A 21,722-nucleotide genomic window follows, 5' to 3' on the forward strand; every position below is an offset into this window, starting at 1 on the left:
TTAAAGGTGATGCCACGATAACAGCTAACGCTGTTGAGCAGTTTTCTGGTAACCACTGTGCTAACTACTTGGCTTGTGTCTCCGCTTCCTCAAAGCCACACCCAAGACTAGGAGGTGGTTCTTACTATTTCCATTTTACAGAGGACAAAACTGGAGCACGGAGATACGTGGCTTACAGTCACGTAGCATGAGGGCAGAGCTGGCACTATAACCCGGTCTCTGACCCTTAACCTCTCTAAGCTTTTCACCTGCGCCTTATCATGCAGAAATAGAGGTTCAAAAAGATGAGGCATAGCAAGACCCCATCTCTGCAAAAAATAATAAAAAAAAATTAGCCAGGTTTGGTGGCATGTGCCTGCGGTCCCAGCTACTTGGGAGGCTGAGGCAAGATGAGACCTGGGAGGGTGGGGCTACAGTGAGCTGTGATTGCACCACTGCGCTGGAACCTGGGTGACAGAGTGAGACCCTGTCTCAAAAAAGAAAGGTGAGGTGACTTGCCCAAGGCAACACAGCCAGGAGGTGAGATCCCATCATGGTTAGTCCTCAGAATTTGGGAGTCATGGGGCTCTGGGTTCAAATTCTAGCGATCCCACTTATCTGTAGTGTGACGTGGGCAAGTGACTGCCTCCCTGAGCCCATTTCCTCTTCCACATGTGAAAGGATGTCACATGGACAATCAGCTTTGGCTCTAACAAACCTAGAGCATCCATCAGTGGCTTAAACAAGATAGACGTTTATTTCTTAGCCACAGAAAAGCCAAGAGGTAGCCAGTTAGCTCGGGGACCTAAGCCGCTTCTGTTTTGTTCTCCTGGGCACAGCTTCTCTTCCTAGTGTTGCATCAAGGTCTAAGAGGCTCTGGCCATCATGTCTTCATTCTATCCAGCAGGGAGGAAAAAGGGAGGAAAAGGGGCAAAGCGCTCATGCCATTTGTTGAGAAAGTTTCTAGGCCAGGTGCAGTGGCTCATGCCTGTAATCCCAGCACTTTGGGAGGCCGAGGCAGGAGGACTGCTTGAGCCCAGGAGTTCGAGACCAGCCTGGACAACATGGTGAAACCCCGTCTGTACCAAAATATACAAAAATTAGCCAGGCATGGTGGCGTGCATCTGTGGTCCCAGCTCCTCAAGAGGCTGAGGTGGGAGGATCTCTTGAACCCAGGAGGTGGAGGCTGCAGTGAGCTGTGATTGTACCACTGCACTCCAGCCTGAGTGGGAGAATAAGACCCTGTCTTTAAAAAAAAAGTTTCTGGATGTTTTCCCGTAACATTTCCACTCCTCCCCTGCTGACCAGGAAGTAGTCTTATGAACAGCTGTGAGGAAGGCTAAGAGGTGTAGACTTTATTTTGGGTCGCCCTGACCAGATATGTTTGGAGTTCTGTTATTGTTGTAGCAAAGGGAATAGATGTTGGTTGCCAATTAATGGTTTGCCACTAACAGTGGAGACAAGAGCATGTCCTTCGATGTTGTTGGAGTGTTGGACACATGGACCACTGAGAGCAGCCTGGCCAGCGTCCCTATCGCTCAGTAAATATTAGCTCTTGTTATTGACATTACTGTTGCTGATAGAGCTGGAGTTTGGATCCAGGTGGAGGGATGGTGCAGAGGAAGGAAGGCTGGAGCTGAGACTCCAGGCCCCCTCCCTGTTAGCAGGGGAGCTTGCTGCATTGTATTCCCCCTCAGGACAGTGGTGACGACCAACCCCTCTCACTGGATAATGGGGAAGAGCTCAAAGAACCAATGTCTATGGGTGCTTTGTGGTGCAGGCCTGTACAAGCGGCCTTTGTCCCTGTATGTGAATGTGACCTGCATTCCAATCTGGGCTGCCAAGCTGTGGAGTATGGCTGGGCCGTGGCTGATGGCTGCTTTGAGGAGGGGACTCTCATCTCAGTCTTGGGCCGAGAGCAGAGGCTGTGGAGCGAGTGTCAGTGAAGCTGCGGTAGATTGTGGCAGGCTGAATGAGTATGTCGAGATGCAGTTGGTTTCTGTCTTCCTGATTTGTCGTTGGTGCCTGCTTTCTCTCCCTGTCTTCAGTCCCAAGCAGACTCCGGTTCTGTCATTGCTTCTGTCCTTGTCAACTTTCCTTTTTAATCAGTCGTTTGGATAAAGAAACAGAATCCTCTGTTGATACAGAAATAAGAAGTAAACAGGTCGCAGCTCAGGTGTCGCCTCCTCCAGGAAGCTCCAGACTGACCCCCAAGTCTGGGTCAGGTGTTCCCCCTGTGGGCCCCCATCTCAGCGCTGTCCACTCTAGGTTGCCCTTGTATGGGGACAAGTCTGTGTCCCACACTGGACTGTGAGCCCATGAGGGCAGGGCCAGGGCTATCTCAGTTACTGCCATACCCTAGCACAAGGTCTGCTTAACAGTTGAATGAATGAATGAATGAATGAGTAACTTCATGAACTCCTCTGCCACAATCTGATCCTAGAGACAGGATAATCCAGTGGTTAAGAGTTGGTTTTGGGCCGGGTGTGGTGGCTCACGCCTGTAATCCCAACACTTTGGGAGGCCGAGGCGAGCAGATCACCTGAGGTCAGGAGTTGAAGACCAGTCTGGCCAACATGGTGAAATCCCATCTCTACTAAAAATACAAAAAATTAGCCAGGCAGGTTGGTGCATGCCTGTACTCGGGAGGCTGAGGCAGGAGAATCGCTTGAACCCGGGAGGCGGAGGTTGCAGTGAGCCGAGATCATGCCATTGCACTCCAGCCTGGGCAACTAGAGTGAAACTCTTGTCTCAAAACAAACAAACAAAAAATTACTCTTAAAAAGCAAATAAATAAAAAGAAGCAGATTTTGTAGTCAGGCCCATCTGGGTTCAAATCCTAGTTCTGCTTATTCCTAATGTCAGGCAGGTGGACCCCATGGCTTTGAGCCTCAGTTTACTCATCTGTAACATGGGCATAAGAATAGTACCAGCTGGGTGTGGTGGCTCATGCCTGTAATCCCAGCACTTTGGGAGTCCGAGGCGGGCGGATCACAAGGTCAGGAGTTCGAGACCAGCCTGGCCAACATGGTGAAATCCCGTCTCGACTAAAAATACAAAAAATTAGCCAGGCATGTTGGTGCATGCCTGTACTCTGGAGGCTGAGGCAGGAGAATCGCTTGAACCCGGGAGGCGGAGGTTGCAGTGAGCCGAGATCATGCCATTGCACTCCAGCCTGGGCAACAAGAGTGAAACTCTTGTCTCAAAACAGACAAACAAAAAATTACTCTTAAAAAGCAAATAAATAAAAAGAAGCAGATTTTGTAGTCAGGCCCATCTGGGTTTAAATCCTAGTTCTGCTTATTCCTAATGTCAGGCAGGTGGACCCCATGGCTTTGAGCCTCAGTTTACTCATCTGTAACATGGGCATAAGAATAGTACCAGCTGGGTGTGGTGGCTCATGCCTGTAATCCCAGCACTTTGGGAGTCCGAGGTGGGCGGATCACGAGGTCGGGAGTTCGAGACCAGCCTGGCCAACATGGTGAAACCCCGTCTCTACTAAAAATACCAAAATTAGCCAAGCGTGGTGGTGGGCACCTGTAATCCCAGCTACTCGGGAAGCTGAGGCAGGAGAATCCCTTGAACTTGGGAGGCGGAGGTTGCAGTGAGCTGAGATCGCGCCATTGCACTCCAGCCTGAATGACAGAGCGAGACTCTGTTTCAAAAAAAGAAAAAGAATAGTATGTTTCTTCCATGGTTGGGACATTCGAGTGAGACAGTGCACATAAAACAGTGCCTGGTTTTTAGTAGGGTTCATTGACTTTTCCAGAATCTCCCAACAGAACCAGGCTCTGGACTCCAGGTGTTTACTCCCGGCTCAGTGCTTATTCCTTTCTGTGAAGCTGACCCTGCCAGTAGCTTCCCTGTACCTGCCAAATTCTGTCCTGCAAACAGTGTCCCATGAGTCCTGGCTGTGGGAACTGGGCATTTGGCCTGGAGCAGCCTCAGGAGTATGATGGGATCTTGGCCTTGGACTTGGCTGGCTTGTCCCAGGGCAGAGGGAGCTGGGTGCGCTGTGTGGCCCCAGCTGAGGAATCAGCTAAGGAATCGAGGGAGACAGGCGAGGTGCAGCATGAGTAGCTGGACTCCAGCAGCGCCACCTCGCTGGGCCTGTGGTCTTGAGTGTTCCTTAGACTCAGTTTCTTTAGGTGTGAAATGAGAGTCACAGCAGCCCAGCACCTGGCACATAGTGAGTGCGGGGTTGAAACTAGCCAGGTATTAGCTGTGGTCCTGGTGAGTGACTCAGCTCCTTCAGCCCGGACTGCACCTTCTCATCTGCCAGCTGAGGGCTGAGATGGAGACAGAGTGAGGATGTGCAGGAGCTTGGAAACTTGGAGCTGGTGTTTTTTTCCTGAAGGGGCTCAGAGTCTTCATCTGTTAGTAAGGATTATTCCTCTCTTTCCTTCATTGGGTGTTCTCAAGCGCCTGCTGTGGGCCAGGCCCTGTTCTAGGCTTTAGGGATATAGCAGCCAAAACAGAGCCCTGCCTCCTGGGAGTTACGTTCTAGCATGGGAGAAAGGTGATGAATGAATATTAGGTCCAGTGGCAGGTGGTAGTGGGTGCTCAAAAGAAAACAAGTGGAGTTAAGTGAGTGAATTGTGTGGTATATGAATTACTTCTCAATAAAGCCACAGAGTGAAGGAGCTGGGGTAGATAAGTGGGGAGCTATTGAGATAGAGTCACTGAGGACGGCTTTTAGGAGGAGATCTGAAATAAACGGGGGAGCAGAAGCGCAGAGGTCCGAGCAGAAGCACGGGGCATGTCTGGAATGCCTAAGGAATGGCGTGAGGTGAGGGCCTGTGTGCCTGGAGCAGAGTAGGGGAGGGAAGAAGTCAGAGAGGGACAGGCCAGCACCTGTGAGGGCTGAGTGGTTGGGAGTGGGGTGGGGGGTGGGGTGCGGCCCAATATGTGTCAGCAAATCTCCTGGACACAGAGCCCAGCCTGGACCAGACTGCATCCACACATTGAAAGATGACCAACATCATTAGCCATCAGGGAAATGCCAGTCAGAACCACAAGATACCACTTCACCCACACTAGGCTGGCTGACATGGAAAGGACAGACTATAACAAGTAGTAGGCCAGGGTAGTGGCTCATGCCTGTAATCCCAGCACTTTGGGAGGCCAAGGCAGGCGGATCACCTGAGGTCGAGAGTTCAAGACCAGCCAGACCAGCATGGAGAAACCCCATCTCTACTAAAAATACAAAATTAGCTGGGCATGGTGGCGCATGCCTGTAATCCCAGCTACTCAGGAGGCTGAGGCAGGAGAATCGCTTGAACCTGGGAGGTGGAGGTTGCAGTGAGCTGAGATCGCACCATTGCACTCCAGTTGAAGATCCTGATTTCTCTATATTCTTGTCACTACTTGTTTTTTGTTTTGTTTTGTTTTTTGTTTTTGGAGATGGAGTCTCGCTCTTGTCCCCCGGGCTGGAGTGCACTGGTGTGATCTGTGCTTATTGCAACCTACCTCCACCTCCTGGGTTCAAGCGATTCTCTTGCCTCAGCCTCCCAAATAGCTGGGATTACAGGCGCCTGCCACCATGGCTGGCTAATTTTTTTGTATTTTTAGTAGAGACAGGGTTTCACCATGTTGGCCAGGCTGGTCTCGAACTCCTGACCTCAGGTGATCCGCCTGCCTTGGCCTCCCAAAGTGCTGGGATTACCGGCGTGAGCCACTATGCCCGACCCACTGCTTGTTACAGTCTGTCCTTTCCATGTCAGCCAGCCTAGTGTGGGTGAAGTGGTATCTTGTGGTTCTGATTGGCATTTCCCTGATGGCTAATGATGTTGGTCATCTTTCCATGTGCAGATGCAGTCTGGTCCAGGCTGAAGTGTCCACACCAGTCTCTAAATGAACGGCCCTGAGGATGGGAGGTGAAGAGTTAAGGGGGCTGATATTTTAGAGAGCGAGGTCTTCATACTGGCTATGCAGAAGATTGGGCCACCACCTTGAGAGGAACCAATAACTTATTTCTTCAATTTCTTTTTTTTTTCTTTTTTTGAGATGGAGTCTTGCTCTGTTGCCCAGGCTAGAGTGCGGTGACACAATCTCAGCTCACTGCAACTTCTGCCTCCCAGGTTCAAGCGATTCTCCTGCCTCAGGCTCCCAAGTAGCTGGGATTATAGGCATGTGTCACCACGCCCAGCTAATTTTTTGTATTTTTAGTAGAGCCTGGGTTTCGCCATGTTGGTCTGGAACTCCTGACTTCAGATGACCTGCCTGCATTGGCCTCCCAAAGTGTTGAGATTACAGGCGTGAGCCACCATGCCTAGCCAATTCCCTTATTTCTAAAGGTTAGCAGGTTGGTTCACCTCTGAGGTATGGCCCACTTGACCTTAGAAGTGAGATTGCTGCAGGCCGGGCGCAGTGGCTCACGCCTGTAATCCCAGCACTTTGGGAGGCTGGGGCGGGTGGATCACAAGGTCAGGAGATCGAGACCATCCTGGCTAACACAGTGAAACCCTGTCTCTACTAAAAACACAAAAAATTAGCCGGGCATGGTGGCGGGCACCTGTAGTCCCAGCTACTCAGAAAGCTGAGGCAGGAGAATGGCGTGAACCTGGGAAGCAGAGCTTGCAGTGAGCCGAGACAGCACCACTGCACTCCAGCCTGGGCGACAGAGTGAGGCTCCGTCTCAAAAAAAAAAAAAAAAAAAAGAAGAAGTGAGCTTGCTGCTCAGCTCGGTTGTGTGTGAGGGGGTGGGGTTTGGAGCTCTGTTGGGTGGTGACCTCAGTCCTGTTTACCCCTGCAGAAGAAGGACCCAGCCCAGTTCCTGCAGGTACATGGCCGAGCTTGCAAGGTGCACCTGGATTCTGCAGTCGCCCTGGCCGCTGAGAGCCCTGTTAATATGTAAGACTGATACGGAAGGCAGGGGAGTGTCTGAAGTCTGGGAGTCAAAACAGACCTGGGGTGGTGTATAGTGTGGAGCAGAGACTGAAGTATGGACAGACCTTTGGGGACTCAGAGGCAGGGAAGGTGTGACCCGCATATGAAAGTGATAGTCACAGGGTGTAAGAACAATGAGCAGGGGTTGGGGTGGAGGCCCCAGAGTAGCAGTCATGGTTGGAGGACTTAGAAATGGGTGGAGCCAGGGCCAGAGGCCCAGAGGAAGCAGAGAGTAGGTTGCCAGACCCGAGCTGTCTCAGGGTGCCTGGGGCCCGCCCCTCAAATACTCACTAGGACCTGGTTCAAGTTCCCCACTATTGCTTGGTTCTGAGAAATGGGGCCCTGGTGTCCCCAGGGGCAGTCAGATGACTGGCCTGTTTCAGGTCCCAGGAGCCTGAATGTGGATTCAGGGAGGCTTGCAACAGAAGGGACTGAGAGATGGGGGTTGAGGTGAGGGTCATGGCATGGGGACCAAAGCAGGCTGAGGGCCAGGCTTCCAAGCCTCAGCTGGCAGGGAGCAGGTGCTTTGTGTCCTGGGCAGTATGGACCCTGAGGTTCTTGCTTTCTTGCTCCCCTCCCACTTCAGGATGCCCTGGCAGGGGGACACCAACAACATGATTGACCGATTCGATGTCCGCGCCCACCTGGACCACATCCCCGACTACACCCCCCCTCTGCTCACCACCATGTAAGCCACCTCCCAGGGGGTTGCCAGGCACAGCGTCATACCCAGGAGCCCCTGTTCTTTTCCCAGCCTGCCTGTCACCTTCCTAGGAGCCGTTCCTATTTGGTACCGCCCTGAGCCTGAGGGGGATGCCTCATTTCCCTTCCTGCTGGCTTGGGGTGGGATCCACTCCTTCTCTCTGATTTCAAGGTCTCGCCCTTCCCTAAAGCTCCCCAGAACAGGAGTCGGACGAACGGAAGTGTAACTACGAGCGCTACAGAGGCCTGGTGCAGAACGACTTTGCCGGCAGTGAGTGATCTGTGGGGGGACGTGGGGTGTGGGGTTTGAGCCTGGAGCCTGGAAGACCTAGATAGGTTTGGGAAGAAAAGTCTTATCCACATGCTTTCTACTAAAGGGCCTTGGGTTCTGGCTCCAGCTCTACGATAGACTCACTTTGCCTGCATCTCTTTCCCCTTCTAGATTTGGTATAGGGGATGTCTGCCGAATGGGTTGTTCCCAGCAGAGTCACGTCCATATACCATGCCTTCTGACTCTGTAGTCCTTTTTTCTTTAAAAAATAGAGAAAATAGCAAGAATATGTTTTTATTTTTATTTATTTATTTTATTTTTATTTATTTATTTATTTGAGGCGGAGTTTCGTTCTTGTTGCCCAGGCTGGAGTGCAGTGGCGTGATCTCAGCTCACTGCAACCTCTGCCTCCTGGGTTCAAGTGATTATCCTGCCTCAGCCTCCTGAGTAGCTGGGATTACAGGTGCCCGCCACCACCCCCAGTTAATTTTTTGTATTTTTAGTAGAGACGGGGTTTTGCCATATTGGCCAGGCTGGTCTCGAACTCTTGACCTCAGGTGATCCGCTCACCTTGGCCTCCCAAAGTGCTGGATTACAGGTGTGAGCCACCACGCCCAGCCAAGAATACGTTTTTAAAAGCATTTAGAAAGATGGGGTCTCACTGTGTTGTCCAGGCTGGTCTGAACTCCTGGGCTCGAGTGATCCTCCTGCCTTGGCCTCCCAAATTGCTGGGATTATAGACATGAACCACTATGCCCAGCCAGGAACAGATTTTTTACCTCTGTGTATTTTACTCTGCCTGCACAGATCAGATTGTCAGCTCTAAAGAGGAAATTTCTCCTTGATTTAAATGAATATTTGCCAGCATTTGACAATTTGCCAAGTGTTCATGTATGTCCAGGAATTTTCTCCCAGCCCAGCCTTATCACCATTGTCATTTTCCAAATGAGGAAACAGAGGCTCAGGGAAACTTCTCGCTGCTCTGGGCTTGCCCAGGGAGGTTTGGACCCCAACAGACTTGGGCTTTTTTGTCTGTATTATCATTACATCTGCACAACCACCTAGCAAGGTAGGGGTGACACCCCGTTTTGGGGTTTTTTGTTTTTTGTTTTTTGTTTTTTTTGAGATTGAGTCTTACTCTGTTGCCCAGGCTGGCATGCAGTGGCGCAATCTCAGCTCACTGCAACCTCCACCTCCTGGGTTCAAGTGATTCTCCTGCCTCAGCCTCCCAAATAGCTGGGATTACCGGTGCATGCCACCATGCCCGGCTAAGTTTTGTAGTTTTAGTAGAGACGGGGGTTTCACCATCTTGGCCAGGCTGATCTTGAACTCCTGACCTTGTGATCCACCCGCCTCAGCCTCCCAAAGTGCTGGGATTACAGGCGTGAGCCACCGCGCCTGGCCGTCACCCCATTTTACAGACAAGAATGTCGAGGGGGAACACCCTGTCCAAGGAGCTGGGATTCTCCACGTGTCCTTAACCACTGCTCCGTGTTGATGGAAAGCTCCTAACTCACCTACCAAGAAGGACTTGAGATTCCCTTTCTTGGGATTCCCCGTGGAGTTAAGGGAAGGATGGAGTTCTCTGCTGGGTTTGTCCCTTACCACCTGGCAGGTCTCGGCTTCCTCCTCAAGAAGGGTGGTGGTGATGATTTTGTTGCATGGGGTGGTTGTGAGAGTTGAGTGAGATGATGTGTATAAAACCCCAGCACTGAGCGTGGCACAGTCAGCCCTCCATGTGGGTTTGCTAGTCCAGTATTTGTTTATTTCTAAGATAGATGCTTTTTTGATTTTCTAAAATCAGAGGCTGCCAAAATTCTAGTGATCACTGAGGCCTTAGAATCAGGGACATGTGTTATAATTGATACTGTTTTTGCCATAATTCCAGGCCACATGGCTTTCTGGTGGTAGAGCCAGGGTTCCCCTTAGTTTCGCCTCACTCTGCATTTATTTATTCACTTCCATAAACAGTTATTGAACACCTGTGGTGTGACAATGGTAGGGGAGAGGGCAGCAGCTCCATACTCAATGTCAGTGATGCCAATTGCAAACCAAGGTGATGTGACAGACAGTGTGCCATTCTCTGAGAAAAATAGGACAGAAGTCCTAGATAGAAGCTTCCTGGGAGACACGGATAGGCCACAGGATTCCAGGCCGAGAGCAGCCTGTGCAAAGCCCTGTGTCAGCCAGGACTGTGGGCACACTGGAGGGGCGGAGAGAAGGCCCGTGTGGCTGGAGCGGGGAGAGTGAGGGCGCTTGTGCAAGACAGGGTCAGCAGGGCCTCTCTTGGGCTTTGGAGACAACAAGTAGAAATTGGGGTATCTGCTAGAACAAGGAAGGGCCGTGCTACATCCCCTTCTAGCCTGCCAGCCTGCCCACCTCTTGTTCCAGATAGAAAAGCTGAGGCCAGCCGGGCACGGTGGCTCATGCCTGTAATCTCAGCACTTTGGGAGGTTGAGGCGGTGGATCACCTGAGGTCGGGAGTTCGAGACCAGCCTGACCAATATGGAGAAACCCTGTCTGTACTAAAAGTACAAAATTAGCCGGGCACGGTGGTGCCTGCCTATAATCCCAGCTACTTGGGAGGCTGAGGCAGGAGAATCGCTTGAACCCGGGAGGCGGAGGTTGCGGTGAGCCAAGATCGCGCCATTGCACTCCAGCCTGTGCAACAAGAGTGAAACTCTGTCTTAAAAAAATAAGAAAAAGAAAAACTGAGGCCTAGGGAGGGAAGGAAGGAAGGGGACTTACAACCCACTGTCCCACAGCGAGTCAGGGACACGTGTCTCACTGCAGGGAAGATCAGGAAGGCTCTGGTACATTGTTGAGTCCCCCAGGCTGGGTGTTGGGGGTGCAGGAGAGCCCAGGTCATCCCAGCCCACACCTAACTTAAAATGAGCCACAGAGAGGCATGCAGTGGAGTGACCTGTGCAGTCAGAATGGCGTGTGGCACTCAGGAGCAGGTTATGGTTCTGAAGGGTCCAGCCAGAGGCCTCCAGAAACAGTGAGAATGGTGGTAGAGTGCCCAAGTACCAGGCCAGGCACTCACTCTGCCTGTGGTCCCATTTTACAGAAAAGGAAACTGAGGCACAGATGTGTTAAGTCCCTTGACCAAGGTCGTGTGTCCAAGGCTCTGCTGCAGTTGCTTGTGTCCCACCAGACATAGTTTGATTATCTGGAAGTGGTGACTGCCCCCCAAGGTGCACTGGGGTTGCACCTGTCTTCCTGCCCCACCGCACCCTTGTGTTCCCCCACTGAATTCCTAGTGTCCCCAGCCCACTCTGACCTGGGGTCTCTTGTTTGCTGCAGTTTCAGAGGAGCAGTGCCTGTACCAGATCTACATTGACGAGTTGTACGGAGGCCTCCAGAGACCCAGCGAAGATGAGAAGAAGAAGTGAGTCGGGGTCTGGGGTGCAGGGGGTTGAGGAGGCAGGAGGGCTGGGAGCCCCAGCCAGGCATGGCCTCTTCCATCCTGTCCACCAGGGTCTCCCAGAAACCAAGGATGGTGTTCAGCACACAGTCAGTGCTCAATTAATAACTGTGTAGAGGAAGAAGCCCTGTCAGGGGGCCCCGGCTTGCCAAGGGCTCTGCGTTGCATTTTCAGCTTGGGGAGCAGTGGGAGGTGCAGGCCCTGTGGTGAGACAGCCCTGGGTTTGAGTCCTGGCTGTGAGGCCCTGAGTGGGAATTCTCTGAGCCTTGCTGTGCTTCCCTGTAAAATGGGGTTGGCAGGAGGCCCTACTGCCTGGAGTTGGGAGGCATGCAGGAGATGGGGCTTGTGAAGTACCTATTCCAGCACCTGCCATGTGGTGAGCTTGCAGTCAGCCCTAGCTGATGTCACTCTGGAGAGAGGCTTCTTAAAGCCGCGTCCCTCAAGGAGTAGCTGGGGAGACCCGGGCCTTATCCTGGAGCAGCTGCCTCTGAGGAGCAGTGGCCGAGCAGTCTCATCCTCTTTTCTCCACCTCAGTCTGATGAGCACAGGCCTCCTGCCCTCACACACGCTGTTCCCTCTGCAGGGCTTAGCTCTCCTCCAGGCCAGCTGCTGTTGCCCTGGTGCACGGTAGCCTGGAGCCCTGGCTCAGGGCTGGGCAGCTCCCTCAGTGACACCTTCCCTCCTGCTACCCCTGACTGCTTGCCACCTTCCTCCACTGGGAGGGGTCCCATGGGACTGTACTGAGAGCTTCTTGGAGACTTCAGCCCTCGTCCACGGCCCCAGCCTCAGGATCCTGCTCAGGCCCTGCTCTGTTCAGGGCAAAGCTGGGGCACCTGGCTGCTCAGGAGGACTCTGGGCTGCGCCCCTTGTGGGACTCATGGTCTAGGTGGGAGACAGACCTTCCCCAACAGAGATGACCCAACAAAGGCAGGGCTGGGGAGCTCAGGACAGTGCTGACCCACCCTAGGGTACCAGTCAAGGACTTCTTGGCAGGTGGGGCCCTAGAGCTCAGATGTGGAGGAAGAGGGAGGAGCTGGGTGTGGGCAGGAGCAGAGGGTCCTAGGCTGAGGGAGAGCCTGAGGGGAGGGGGCCGTGGCACTCAAGGCTGGTGTGTGGGGCTAGCCTGGGGCCCTCATCTCCACTGGGCACGGCCCTGGCTCACCAGCTCCCCTTTCCCAGGCTGGCAGAGAAGAAGGCTTCCATCGGTTATACCTACGAGGACAGCACGGTGGCCGAGGTAGAGAAGGCGGCAGAAAAGCCAGAGGAGGAGGAGTCAGCGGCCGAGGAGGAGAGCAACTCGGACGAAGATGAGGTCATCCCCGACATCGGTGGGGTCCCCTCTCTGCCCTCCCCACCTGCAGTCCCTGGGCATCGTTTCTGTGTCTCGTCCCTCACCCTCTGTGGGGTACCCCGTGCTTACGAACCGTGTCTCTCCCTCCCCCGCCCCAGGGCACACCAGCCTCCTGCTGCCCCTGTCTCACTCCTGTTCTCCTCCGTTCCGGCCTTCCTCTGCCTCACTCATCTCTCATTTCTAGGGTGCTATTTCTATGATCTTTTCCCCTCCTAGGTGTTGGCTCCATTCTCCTCCACTTGGGCCGGCCTCTCTCTGCCTTTGCCCCTCTCTCCTGCTCTCTTCCCTCCTCTGGAAAACAAGTGTTCGTCCTCTTACAGAGTCAGCCCCCATCTGCCAGGCATCTGTTCACCCTCCTCTCTGCCATTCACCTCCCCTCTGGATTCCCACTGATCAAACCACCCCCGAGTCTCTCTGTTTTTCTCATCCTGGTTCTTACTCCAGCAGCCGGCTCTTTTTATTTATTTATTTATTTATTTTTGAGATGGAGTCTTGCTCTGTTACCAGGCTGGAGTGCAGTGGCACGATCTTGGCTCACTGCAACCTCCACCTCCTGGGTTCAAGTGGTTCTCCTGCCTCAGCTTCCCAAGTAGCTGAGACTAAAGGCACACACCACCACGCCCAGCTAATTTTTGTACTTTTAGTAGAGACAGGGTTTCACCATATTGGTCAGGCTGGTCTTGAACTCCTGACCTCGTGATCCACTTGCCTCGGCCCCCCAAAGTACTGGGATTACAGACGTGAGCCACCGCACTCAGCCCAGTAGCTGGCTCTTTATTCACACTCTGTAGATCCACACATTGACCTCCGCCCAGCCCTCCTTCCTCTGGCTTATCACACGCCCTGCTTCCAAACACCTGTGACGCACACCCTGCCTGCCACCCACCGTGATCTCCAGCCGCCATCTTTCCGCCCCTGTTCAGTCCTCCCTCTCAGGTCAACCCCGCCACACGTCTCACTCATCCATTTCTCCCTCCCTCCATCCACCCATCCCTCCTTCCTTGCCTCCATTCCATTCATCCATCCATCCATCCCTGCATCCCTTCATCCATCCCTCCACCCATCCGTCCATCTCTCCCTTCTCTTTCCCTTCCTCCGTTCATCTGCCCTTTCAAGCCCTGTCCCCGAGCTGCCTCTGTCCACTGTGTGTTGTGCTCACCTCTGGCAAGCCCAGTGCCAGCCTAGGGGATGCCAAGATGAGCCAGACTTGATGCCATCCCTTCCTGAAGAGTCCTTCAGTCTGGCAGGCGCCCCATCATCCCCGCCTCCTGGAGCACTGCCCCTTCTCCCCTGTCCTCTCGCTCGGCCGTGGCTCCTGACAGCCTTTCTCTTGGTGCAGACGTGGAGGTGGACGTGGATGAATTGAACCAGGAGCAGGTGGCAGATCTCAACAAACAGGCCACGACTTATGGCATGGCCGACGGTGACTTCGTCAGGTGAGGCCTGCCTGCTGACACCCCTACCCATTCTGTGGGCCCCACCCTGGCATCTCACTATTACTCCCGGTATTGACAGCCATCCTGTTTGTGAGCATTTGTGTGCCTGGCCCTGGGCCCAGGACTTTACACATGCAGGTCCCTGAGCCTATGGTGGTCGTGGCCCCACTTCATCTGTGCAGAAACAGGCTGCACCCAAGTCACCCAGCCTGCCCTACTTAGTGCGACCTGGGGCGAATCTGACTCTTTGAAGCTCTGGGGATTCCTAGGCTGGGGGACAGCGCCCTCTAGTGGAGAGGCTTCATTCCCTGGTTATTTATCCTGGCAGTTGCTGGTTGTACCTCTACCCTGAGCCACACCCCCTGCTGAGCTCACAAGACCACACAGAATGGTCCCAGCTCACTGGGTAGTGAACCAGAAACGGAGCCTGAGCACGGCACCCTCTGCCCAGAGCCCTTTGTGGCTCCCACCTCCCTCAGGAACATCCAGTGTCCTCACCATGGCCGAAAGGTCTTACCCATCTGGTCCTCTCGACCACCACCATCCCCCGCTGCCCAGCCTGCACGGTCTCCTTGCTCCTCAAGTGCAGAGGCCTGGGCCAGCCCCTGGGCCACTCTGTCTGCTGTTTGCTTCGGACGTCTGCAGCTTGCTGCCCCAGGTTTTTCTCTAGATGCCCTGTTCTGTGTGGCTTCCCTGAGCTCCCTCTTGAAAACTGCAGCTTCCTCTGCCTTTGCTCTACCATCTAATGGACCACGCATTTTATTCCCTTGCTCATTATCTTCTCCCCTAGAATGTAAGCCCGTGCAGGTGAGGATTTCTGTTTTTTTTTCGGTGCTGAGTTCTTGATACCTAAGATAGCACCTGGCACACAGAGGGTGCTTGATAAGTGGCATTGAATGAAAGGTACCTCAGGCTGGCGTGGGGTGACTCAGGTCTCTCACTTTCTCTGATGACTCAGGCTGTGTCCTCCTTACCCTGTGGCCTGCCCCATCCTCCACCCTAATTCTCACCCACCTCTATAGGATGCTCCGGAAAGACAAGGAGGAGGCAGAGGCCATCAAGCATGCCAAGGCTCTTGAGGAGGAGAAGGCCATGTACTCGGTGAGGTCTGGGCTGGAGTGGAAGGGGACAGGGGTGTGTCACAGGGAGGGCACCCCCTCACCAACCTGGCACCCACCGTACTCCAGGGACGCCGCTCTCGACGCCAGCGGAGAGAGTTTCGGGAGAAGCGGCTGAGGGGTCGCAAGATCAGCCCACCCAGGTAGGGCTTCTCCCTGAACCCCCACCCTGCTGGCATCTGGGGGAGGAGAGCAGGGGCTTAGGGCCTGAGAATGCTCTTTGGAGGCAGGCATTTGACTTGAGGAAGGAGTCTTTCTAGTGGGGCGATGCATGGCCATCATGAAGGTTTAGAGGTAGGAACGGCCTTGAGGGCCATGTGGACTCCTTTCCTTGCCAGCCCCTCCCCTCACCCTACTGGACTGGGGGCCCTTGCCAGACTCCCAGGAGCCCATGCACAGGCGGCATAAGGCTCTCACCAAGGCGGCAGAGAGGGCACAGGCTTTGCCCTGGACTCTCACCCAGTTCTGCTGCTTGGCTTCTTCCTGTGTCGGAGTTTGGACAAGTGACTTCCCGAACTCTCTGAGCTTCAGTTTCTTCCTTTGGAAAACAAGGCATTATCACCTACCCGGAGAGAGGGCTGGGTAGTCCCCACAGGGAGGTCTTGGGACAGGTTTGGATGAGGCAGGCTGGCTTGGAGCGGAAAGCCCAGCCTGGGTCAGGAGGCCTTGAGGAGAGGCCCTGTGCAAACCCATGCCTCTTTTTGCCACATCTCTTCAAGGAGAGTGATTGAGAGTTCCTGTAAGGCTTAAACAACTTGTAGGTTCAGCGGTTGGTATGGGAAACATTCCTTAAAGAATAGCACCAATTGTCATTGCTGTCAGCGGTGGCACAGAGGCACACAGAGGGTAGTGCAGGAACGCCCAGGCTGGGTGGCCATAGGGCCTGGGTTTGGATCCCAGTTTCCTCCTTTATGAGCTGCGTAATGCTGGACAAGTGACTTCACCTCTCTGGGCCTCAGTTTCCTCAGCTGTGGTAGTCTCTCTTTTTTTTTTTTTCCCCCAGAGACAGGGTCTTATTCTGTCACCCAAGCTGGAGTGCAGTGGTGTAATCACGACTCACTGCAGCCTCAAATTCCTAGGCTTAGGCGATCCTCCTACCTCAGTCTTCTTAGTAGCTGAGATTACTGGTATGCATCACCACGCCCAGCTAATTAAAATAAAAAATACTTAGTAGAGACGGGGTTTTGCGGTGTTGCCCAGGCTGGTCTCAAACTCCTGGGTTCAAGTGATCCTCCCACCTCAGCCTCCCAGAGTGCTGGGATTACAGGTGTGAGCCACCGCACCCAGCCTATTTTAATCTTATCATCATCATCATCATTAGTAAGCCCGGACCCAGTGAGAGCCAGAGACAAGGATTGGGAGGAGGGATGCTTTCATTCTAGGGTCAGGAGGCCAAGCAGAACCAGAGCTGCTGAAGTCCAAGTTCCTCAGAGTCATGATGGGTCTAGGACATTGTGGGGTGGGGCTTAAGTTCATGCTTTGGACAGATCTGAGGTGGGGGTGGGTGGAGGAATCAAGGGAAGGCCCCCAACCTGGTCAGCAGCCCCCTCACTGTGCCAGGTACCTAGCTTTGGGTCCTCAGGTTGGCGGGCTTATCCCAAATTCATGACCGCTGAGATCTTAAGCCCTAATTTGTCCCACCCCATTCTTTTCTCTGTAGCTATGCCCGCCGAGACAGCCCCACCTATGACCCCTATAAGCGGTAAGTTGCTCTGGAGGACCAGGGAATAGCAGACAGGGAGCCTCCTGATGGGGACAGGGGTGCTGAGGAGGGGATGGGAGGTTCACCCTGCTAGGCCACCCCAAGATCACAGACTGCATGATATGTTCTGGGTCTGAATCATTTTTGTGTTTTTCAGATCACTGTCTTGTTTTCCCAGTTTTAAATAAATTTTTTTTTTTTTGAGACGGAGTCTCGCTATGTCGCCCAGGCTGGAGTGCAGTGGCACGATCTTGGCTCACTACAAGCTCCGCCTCCTAGGTTCACGCCATTCTCCTGCCTCAGCCTCCCGAGTAGCTGGGACTACAGGTGCCCGCCACCAGGCCTGGCTTATTTTTTGTATTTTTAGTAGAGTTTAGTAGGGTTTCACCGTGTTAGCCAGGATGGTCTCAATCTCCTGACCTCGTGATCCACCCACCTCAGCCTCCCAAAGTGCTGGGATTACAGGCGTGAGCCACCGCGCCCGGCCAATAAAATTTTCTTTATCTTTGAAGCTTCTTTATTTTATTTTTCTGATTTAAATACAGTGCAGCCTTGTGGTAAAAATGACCAAATATGGCAAAACAGTGTGACTGAGAAATCAAGTCACTTTAATCTCAATTTCCAGAAGTGGCCAGTGGGAAATAACGGGCACTCAGTAGCACCGCTGGGCACAGGTCGTTGTCTCGTGGATGAAAGAGTGGTTGGAGAAGGGATTTGGAGAGGGACCAAGCTCAGTCTGATCCCAGTCCCCCTCATCCAAGCTCCATAGCTCTCTGAAGCCCAGTTCCCTCTTCGGAATGGGGGTGGGAATGGGGTCTTCCTCATGGGGCTGTGGATCGAGGTTAGATGAGATAAGGTGTGAATGGCTTCTGGGGAAATAAAAGGTGTAGGTTAGTGCTCCATACATGGGAGTGTCAGGAATATCAGATACTTTCTTTTTATTTTTAAAATTTTATATACTAAAAAACAGGTTTGTTTGTTTTTTTTTTTCTTTAAAATATTGAGATGGGGCTCACCATGTTGACCAGGCTGGTTTTGAACTTCTGGCCTCAAGCAATCCTCCCACCTGGGCCTCCCAAAGTGCTGGGATTACAGGCATGAGCCACCACACCTGGCCACTTTGTTTTTTTTACTAAAATGGAATTGCATCACACTCAGTGTTTTAGAACTTGCTTTTTCCTCCCAGATTACCCATGTATCTTTTGAGTAAAACTTTTCTGTGTTTTGTACAGAGATCTGCTTATCTTTTTTTTTTTATTTTATTTTTTGAGACGGAGTCTCGCTCTGTTGCCCAGGCTGATGTGCAGTGGCGTGACCTGGACTCACTGCAACCTCTGCCTCCCAGGTTCAAGCAGTTCTCGTGCCCTCAGCCTCCTGAGTAGCTGGAATTACAGGTGCGCGCCACCATGCCCGGCTAAATTTTTTTGTATTTTTTGTAGAGACAGGGTTTTGCCTTGTTGGCCAGGCTGGTCTCAAACTCCTGGTCTCAAGTGATCGGCCTGCCTCGGCCTCCCACAGTGCTGGGATTACAGGTGTGAGCCACCGCGCTCGGCCTGCTCATCCATTTTTCATAGCCACATAAAATCAGAGCAGTTGTGTGTCATTGTCCTTCCTGGTTATTTAGCGAAGGCTGCATGGTTGTGAGTCAAGTCCTTGCCCAGAGCTGGGTCTCCACTGCCCTCCAGGCTCCATCCACCCGCCTGGCTTCCCGGGTCGCTGTGGCCCGCGCTGGCGCTGCTGTTGATCTGCTGTGTGTGCTGTTCCTGAAGAGGCTCCGGGAGCCTGAGCTAGTGAGCCTCCTCCTCCCTACCCGCAGGTCACCCTCGGAGTCCAGCTCAGAGTCCCGCTCCCGCTCCCGCTCCCCGACCCCGGGCCGCGAGGAGAAGATCACGTTCATCACCAGTTTTGGGGGCAGCGATGAGGAGGCAGCCGCAGCCGCTGCTGCTGCAGCAGCATCAGGAGTCACCACAGGGAAGCCCCCCGCACCTCCCCAGCCTGGCGGCCCCGCCCCGGGACGTAATGCCAGCGCCCGGTCGGTAACGCTCACGCCGCCCGCCCTACGCCCCGGTCACCATGGGGGGTACCCGGGGCAGAGGGGGGCCGCGGCTCAGGCCTGCACTGACCGGCCCTCCGTGCCCTGCCTGCAGCCGCCGCTCCTCCTCCTCCTCCTCCTCCTCTTCTGCCTCGAGGACCTCCAGCTCCCGCTCCAGCTCTCGCTCCAGCTCCCGCTCCCGCCGTGGTGGGGGCTACTACCGTTCCGGCCGCCACGCCCGCTCCCGGTCCCGCTCCTGGTCGCGCTCCCGCTCCCGCTCCCGGCGCTATTCCCGGTCCCGTAGCCGTGGCCGGCGGCACTCAGGTGGGGGCTCCCGAGACGGACACCGGTACTCCCGCTCTCCCGCCCGGCGTGGTGGTTACGGGCCCCGGCGCAGAAGCAGGTGTGTGTGGCTGGGCGTGGAGGTGGGAGGGGCTGGGGGGGGCGCGGTCTCCGATCTTGGGGAGAAGGTGCTCAGAGGGAGGAAACCTGGCCGTCCAGCTCAGAGAACACCCCATCTAAGGGGACAGGCACAGGCCACTGCTCTTCCGCAGGAAGCCCTTGGTTGGAAAGGGCAAGGCATGGGTGTTTGCGTGCGCGTTCTGGTGGCAGTGGAGGTGGATCCCAGCCTGTTTTCCACGACAGGGTGTGGAGAGGAGACTGTGCATCTCTCTCTCCTCAGGAGACTGTTTTTGCTGTCAGGGGTTCCAGGTGGAGGGGAGTAGAAAGTGCATGGACGCTCCAGGGTTTTCTGTAGCTTGAAGGGACGGGTCTGGGCCTTGAGGGCTGGGAAACCCCTTGCGGAGGGGGAGGGGCGCGTTCCTGTGTGACCAGGAGCGGATGGGGAAGCGAAGCGGGTGGAAAAAATCAAGACAGCTCTTTGGCCTGGCGTGGTGGCTCACACCTGTAATCCCAGCACTTTGGGAGGCCGAGGCAGGCGGATCTCCTGAGCTCAGGAGTTCGAGACCACCCTGGGCAACATGGTGAAACCCCGTCTCTACTGAAAAAAAATTAGCTGGGTGTGGTGGCACACGCCTGTAGTCCTAGCTACTTGAGAGGCTGAGGCAGGAGAATCGCTTGAAACCGGGAAGCAGAGGTTGCAATGAGCTGAAATCGTGCCACCGCACTCCAGCCTGGTGACAGAGTGAGATCCGTCTCAAAAAAAAAAAAAAAAAATTAGCTGGGCGTGGTGGCACGCGCATGTAGTCCCAGCTATGCAGGAGGCTGAGGCACGAGAATCGCTTCAGCCCCGCAGGTGGAGGTTGCAGTGAGCCGAGATTGTGCCACTGCACCCCAGCTTGGGCTACAGAGTGAGACTGTGTCTCAAGAAAAAAAAAAAAGACATTTCATTTTGGAGACGACACGGTGAGAGGCTAGCTCTAGGGATGGTTTAGAAAATAAAGTCACCTGGGGACTGGTCCACCCCCTTCCGGTCCCCTTGCCTGTTGGGGTCAGGGCTGCCCTGGGAAGGGCAGCGACGCTGGGTTGGTAGGAGCATAGACTGCAGGGCACCTGCCTGAGTGTAGAGTCCCTGGGCCTCTAATTCTGTAAAATCGCGGTAATAGCATCCGCTTCTCTGAGCTGTTATAGAGGTGTAACAGGTAAACCCATGTAAGGTGCTTAGGACAGGGCTGGTGCTGGCTAAGTGCCGTTAATATCGTCAGCATCATTACCTGCGTTATTGTAGCACTGATCACCATGTCAGCTGCCTTCAGGGTCTGGCAGGTAAAGTAGAGGGGCCAGGTAGAGATCCTGCTGACCTGGCAAGCACATGTTCCCTCCAGTCGGGGCGTTGACCGCTCAGCAGCAGGTCTAGTGTCACCCAGTCTTTCTAGTTCTCAGGAGAAGTTGAGGGTCTGGATTTTTAGAGGATAGCTCTTGTTTCCTTTACTTTTTTTTTTTTGAGACAGAGTCTCACTGTGTCACCCAGGCTGGAGTGCATGGCACAATCTCGGCTCACTGCACTTCCTCCTCCTGGGTTCAAGTGATTCTCCTGCCGCAGCCTCCCAAGTAGCTGGGATTACAGGCATGCGCCACCACACCTGGCTAATTTTTGTATTTCTAGTAGAGACAGGGTTTCACTATGTTGGCCAGGCTGGTCTTGAACTCCTGACCTCATGATCCACCCACCTTGGCCTCCCAAAGTGCTGGGATTACAGGCGTGAGCCACCGCGCCTGGCCCTTGTTTTCTTAATAATGACAACAAATTTTTATTTTATAAAAACTCAATTCAAAAATTAGCCGGGCATGGTTGTGCACATCTGTAATCCCAGCTACTCAGGAGGCTGAGGCAGGAGAATTGCTTGAACCCAGGAGGCAGAGGTTGCAGTGAGCCCAGCTATTGCACCACTGCACTCCAGCCTGGGCGACAGAGAGAGACTCTGTCTCAAAAAAAAAAAAAAGAGCCCAAGCAGAGTCAGCGTGTGGCCCAGAATTGGCTTCCAGGTCATATATTCCTTGTAGTTTACCCAGAGCAATGACAGGAGAAAGGCTTGGGGGACAGGTGGGACCTGGGCACATCTTGCATGCCAGCCTGAGAGTGGGCGCTGGGTGGAGAGTCCCACCAGTGTCCTGAGCAGGGAGAGGATGGGGTTCCGCATCCCCAGACTGGAACTTGTGGGTCTGTGCTGAGACTGGTGGAGGACAAGGGGTGGTCCCCACTGTTGTCGAGACCCTGGACACAAGCAGGATGAGGTGGTGGGTGAGGGTGTAGATGAGGTCACCGTGGAACACTGTTGTGCCTGAGCTGGACACGGCTCATAAAGGGGGAGCCAGCCATCCCTCCCAGAGCTCCCCTCCCAGGAAGTTAGCAAGCC

The 21,722-nt window shown here is 53.9% G+C and overlaps 1 protein-coding gene across 3 annotated transcripts in view; it reads left to right on the forward strand.

The window, feature by feature from the left end:
• The window catches only part of CLASRP (CLK4 associating serine/arginine rich protein), a 30,815-nt gene that overhangs the window by 5,197 nt on the left and 3,896 nt on the right, over positions 1-21,722 (forward strand). For all 3 annotated transcript variants that reach the window (XR_008673835.2, XR_008673836.2, XM_055369713.1), the window contains exons 3-13: positions 6,734-6,831; positions 7,454-7,555; positions 7,761-7,840; positions 11,147-11,231; positions 12,447-12,595; positions 13,958-14,054; positions 15,077-15,155; positions 15,242-15,315; positions 16,833-16,874; positions 18,691-18,906; positions 19,022-19,309. Coding sequence is in view for 1 of the 3 variants with exons in the window: in XM_055369713.1 (XP_055225688.1) it covers positions 6,734-6,831; positions 7,454-7,555; positions 7,761-7,840; positions 11,147-11,231; positions 12,447-12,595; positions 13,958-14,054; positions 15,077-15,155; positions 15,242-15,315; positions 16,833-16,874; positions 18,691-18,906; positions 19,022-19,309 (1,310 nt within the window). In the remaining 2 variants the exon portion in view is untranslated. The remainder of the gene's footprint in view (positions 1-6,733; positions 6,832-7,453; positions 7,556-7,760; positions 7,841-11,146; positions 11,232-12,446; positions 12,596-13,957; positions 14,055-15,076; positions 15,156-15,241; positions 15,316-16,832; positions 16,875-18,690; positions 18,907-19,021; positions 19,310-21,722) is intronic.

The sequence above is a fragment of the Gorilla gorilla genome, chromosome 20, assembly GCF_029281585.2.
Source record: "Gorilla gorilla gorilla isolate KB3781 chromosome 20, NHGRI_mGorGor1-v2.1_pri, whole genome shotgun sequence".
Taxonomy (NCBI): domain Eukaryota; kingdom Metazoa; phylum Chordata; class Mammalia; order Primates; family Hominidae; genus Gorilla; species Gorilla gorilla.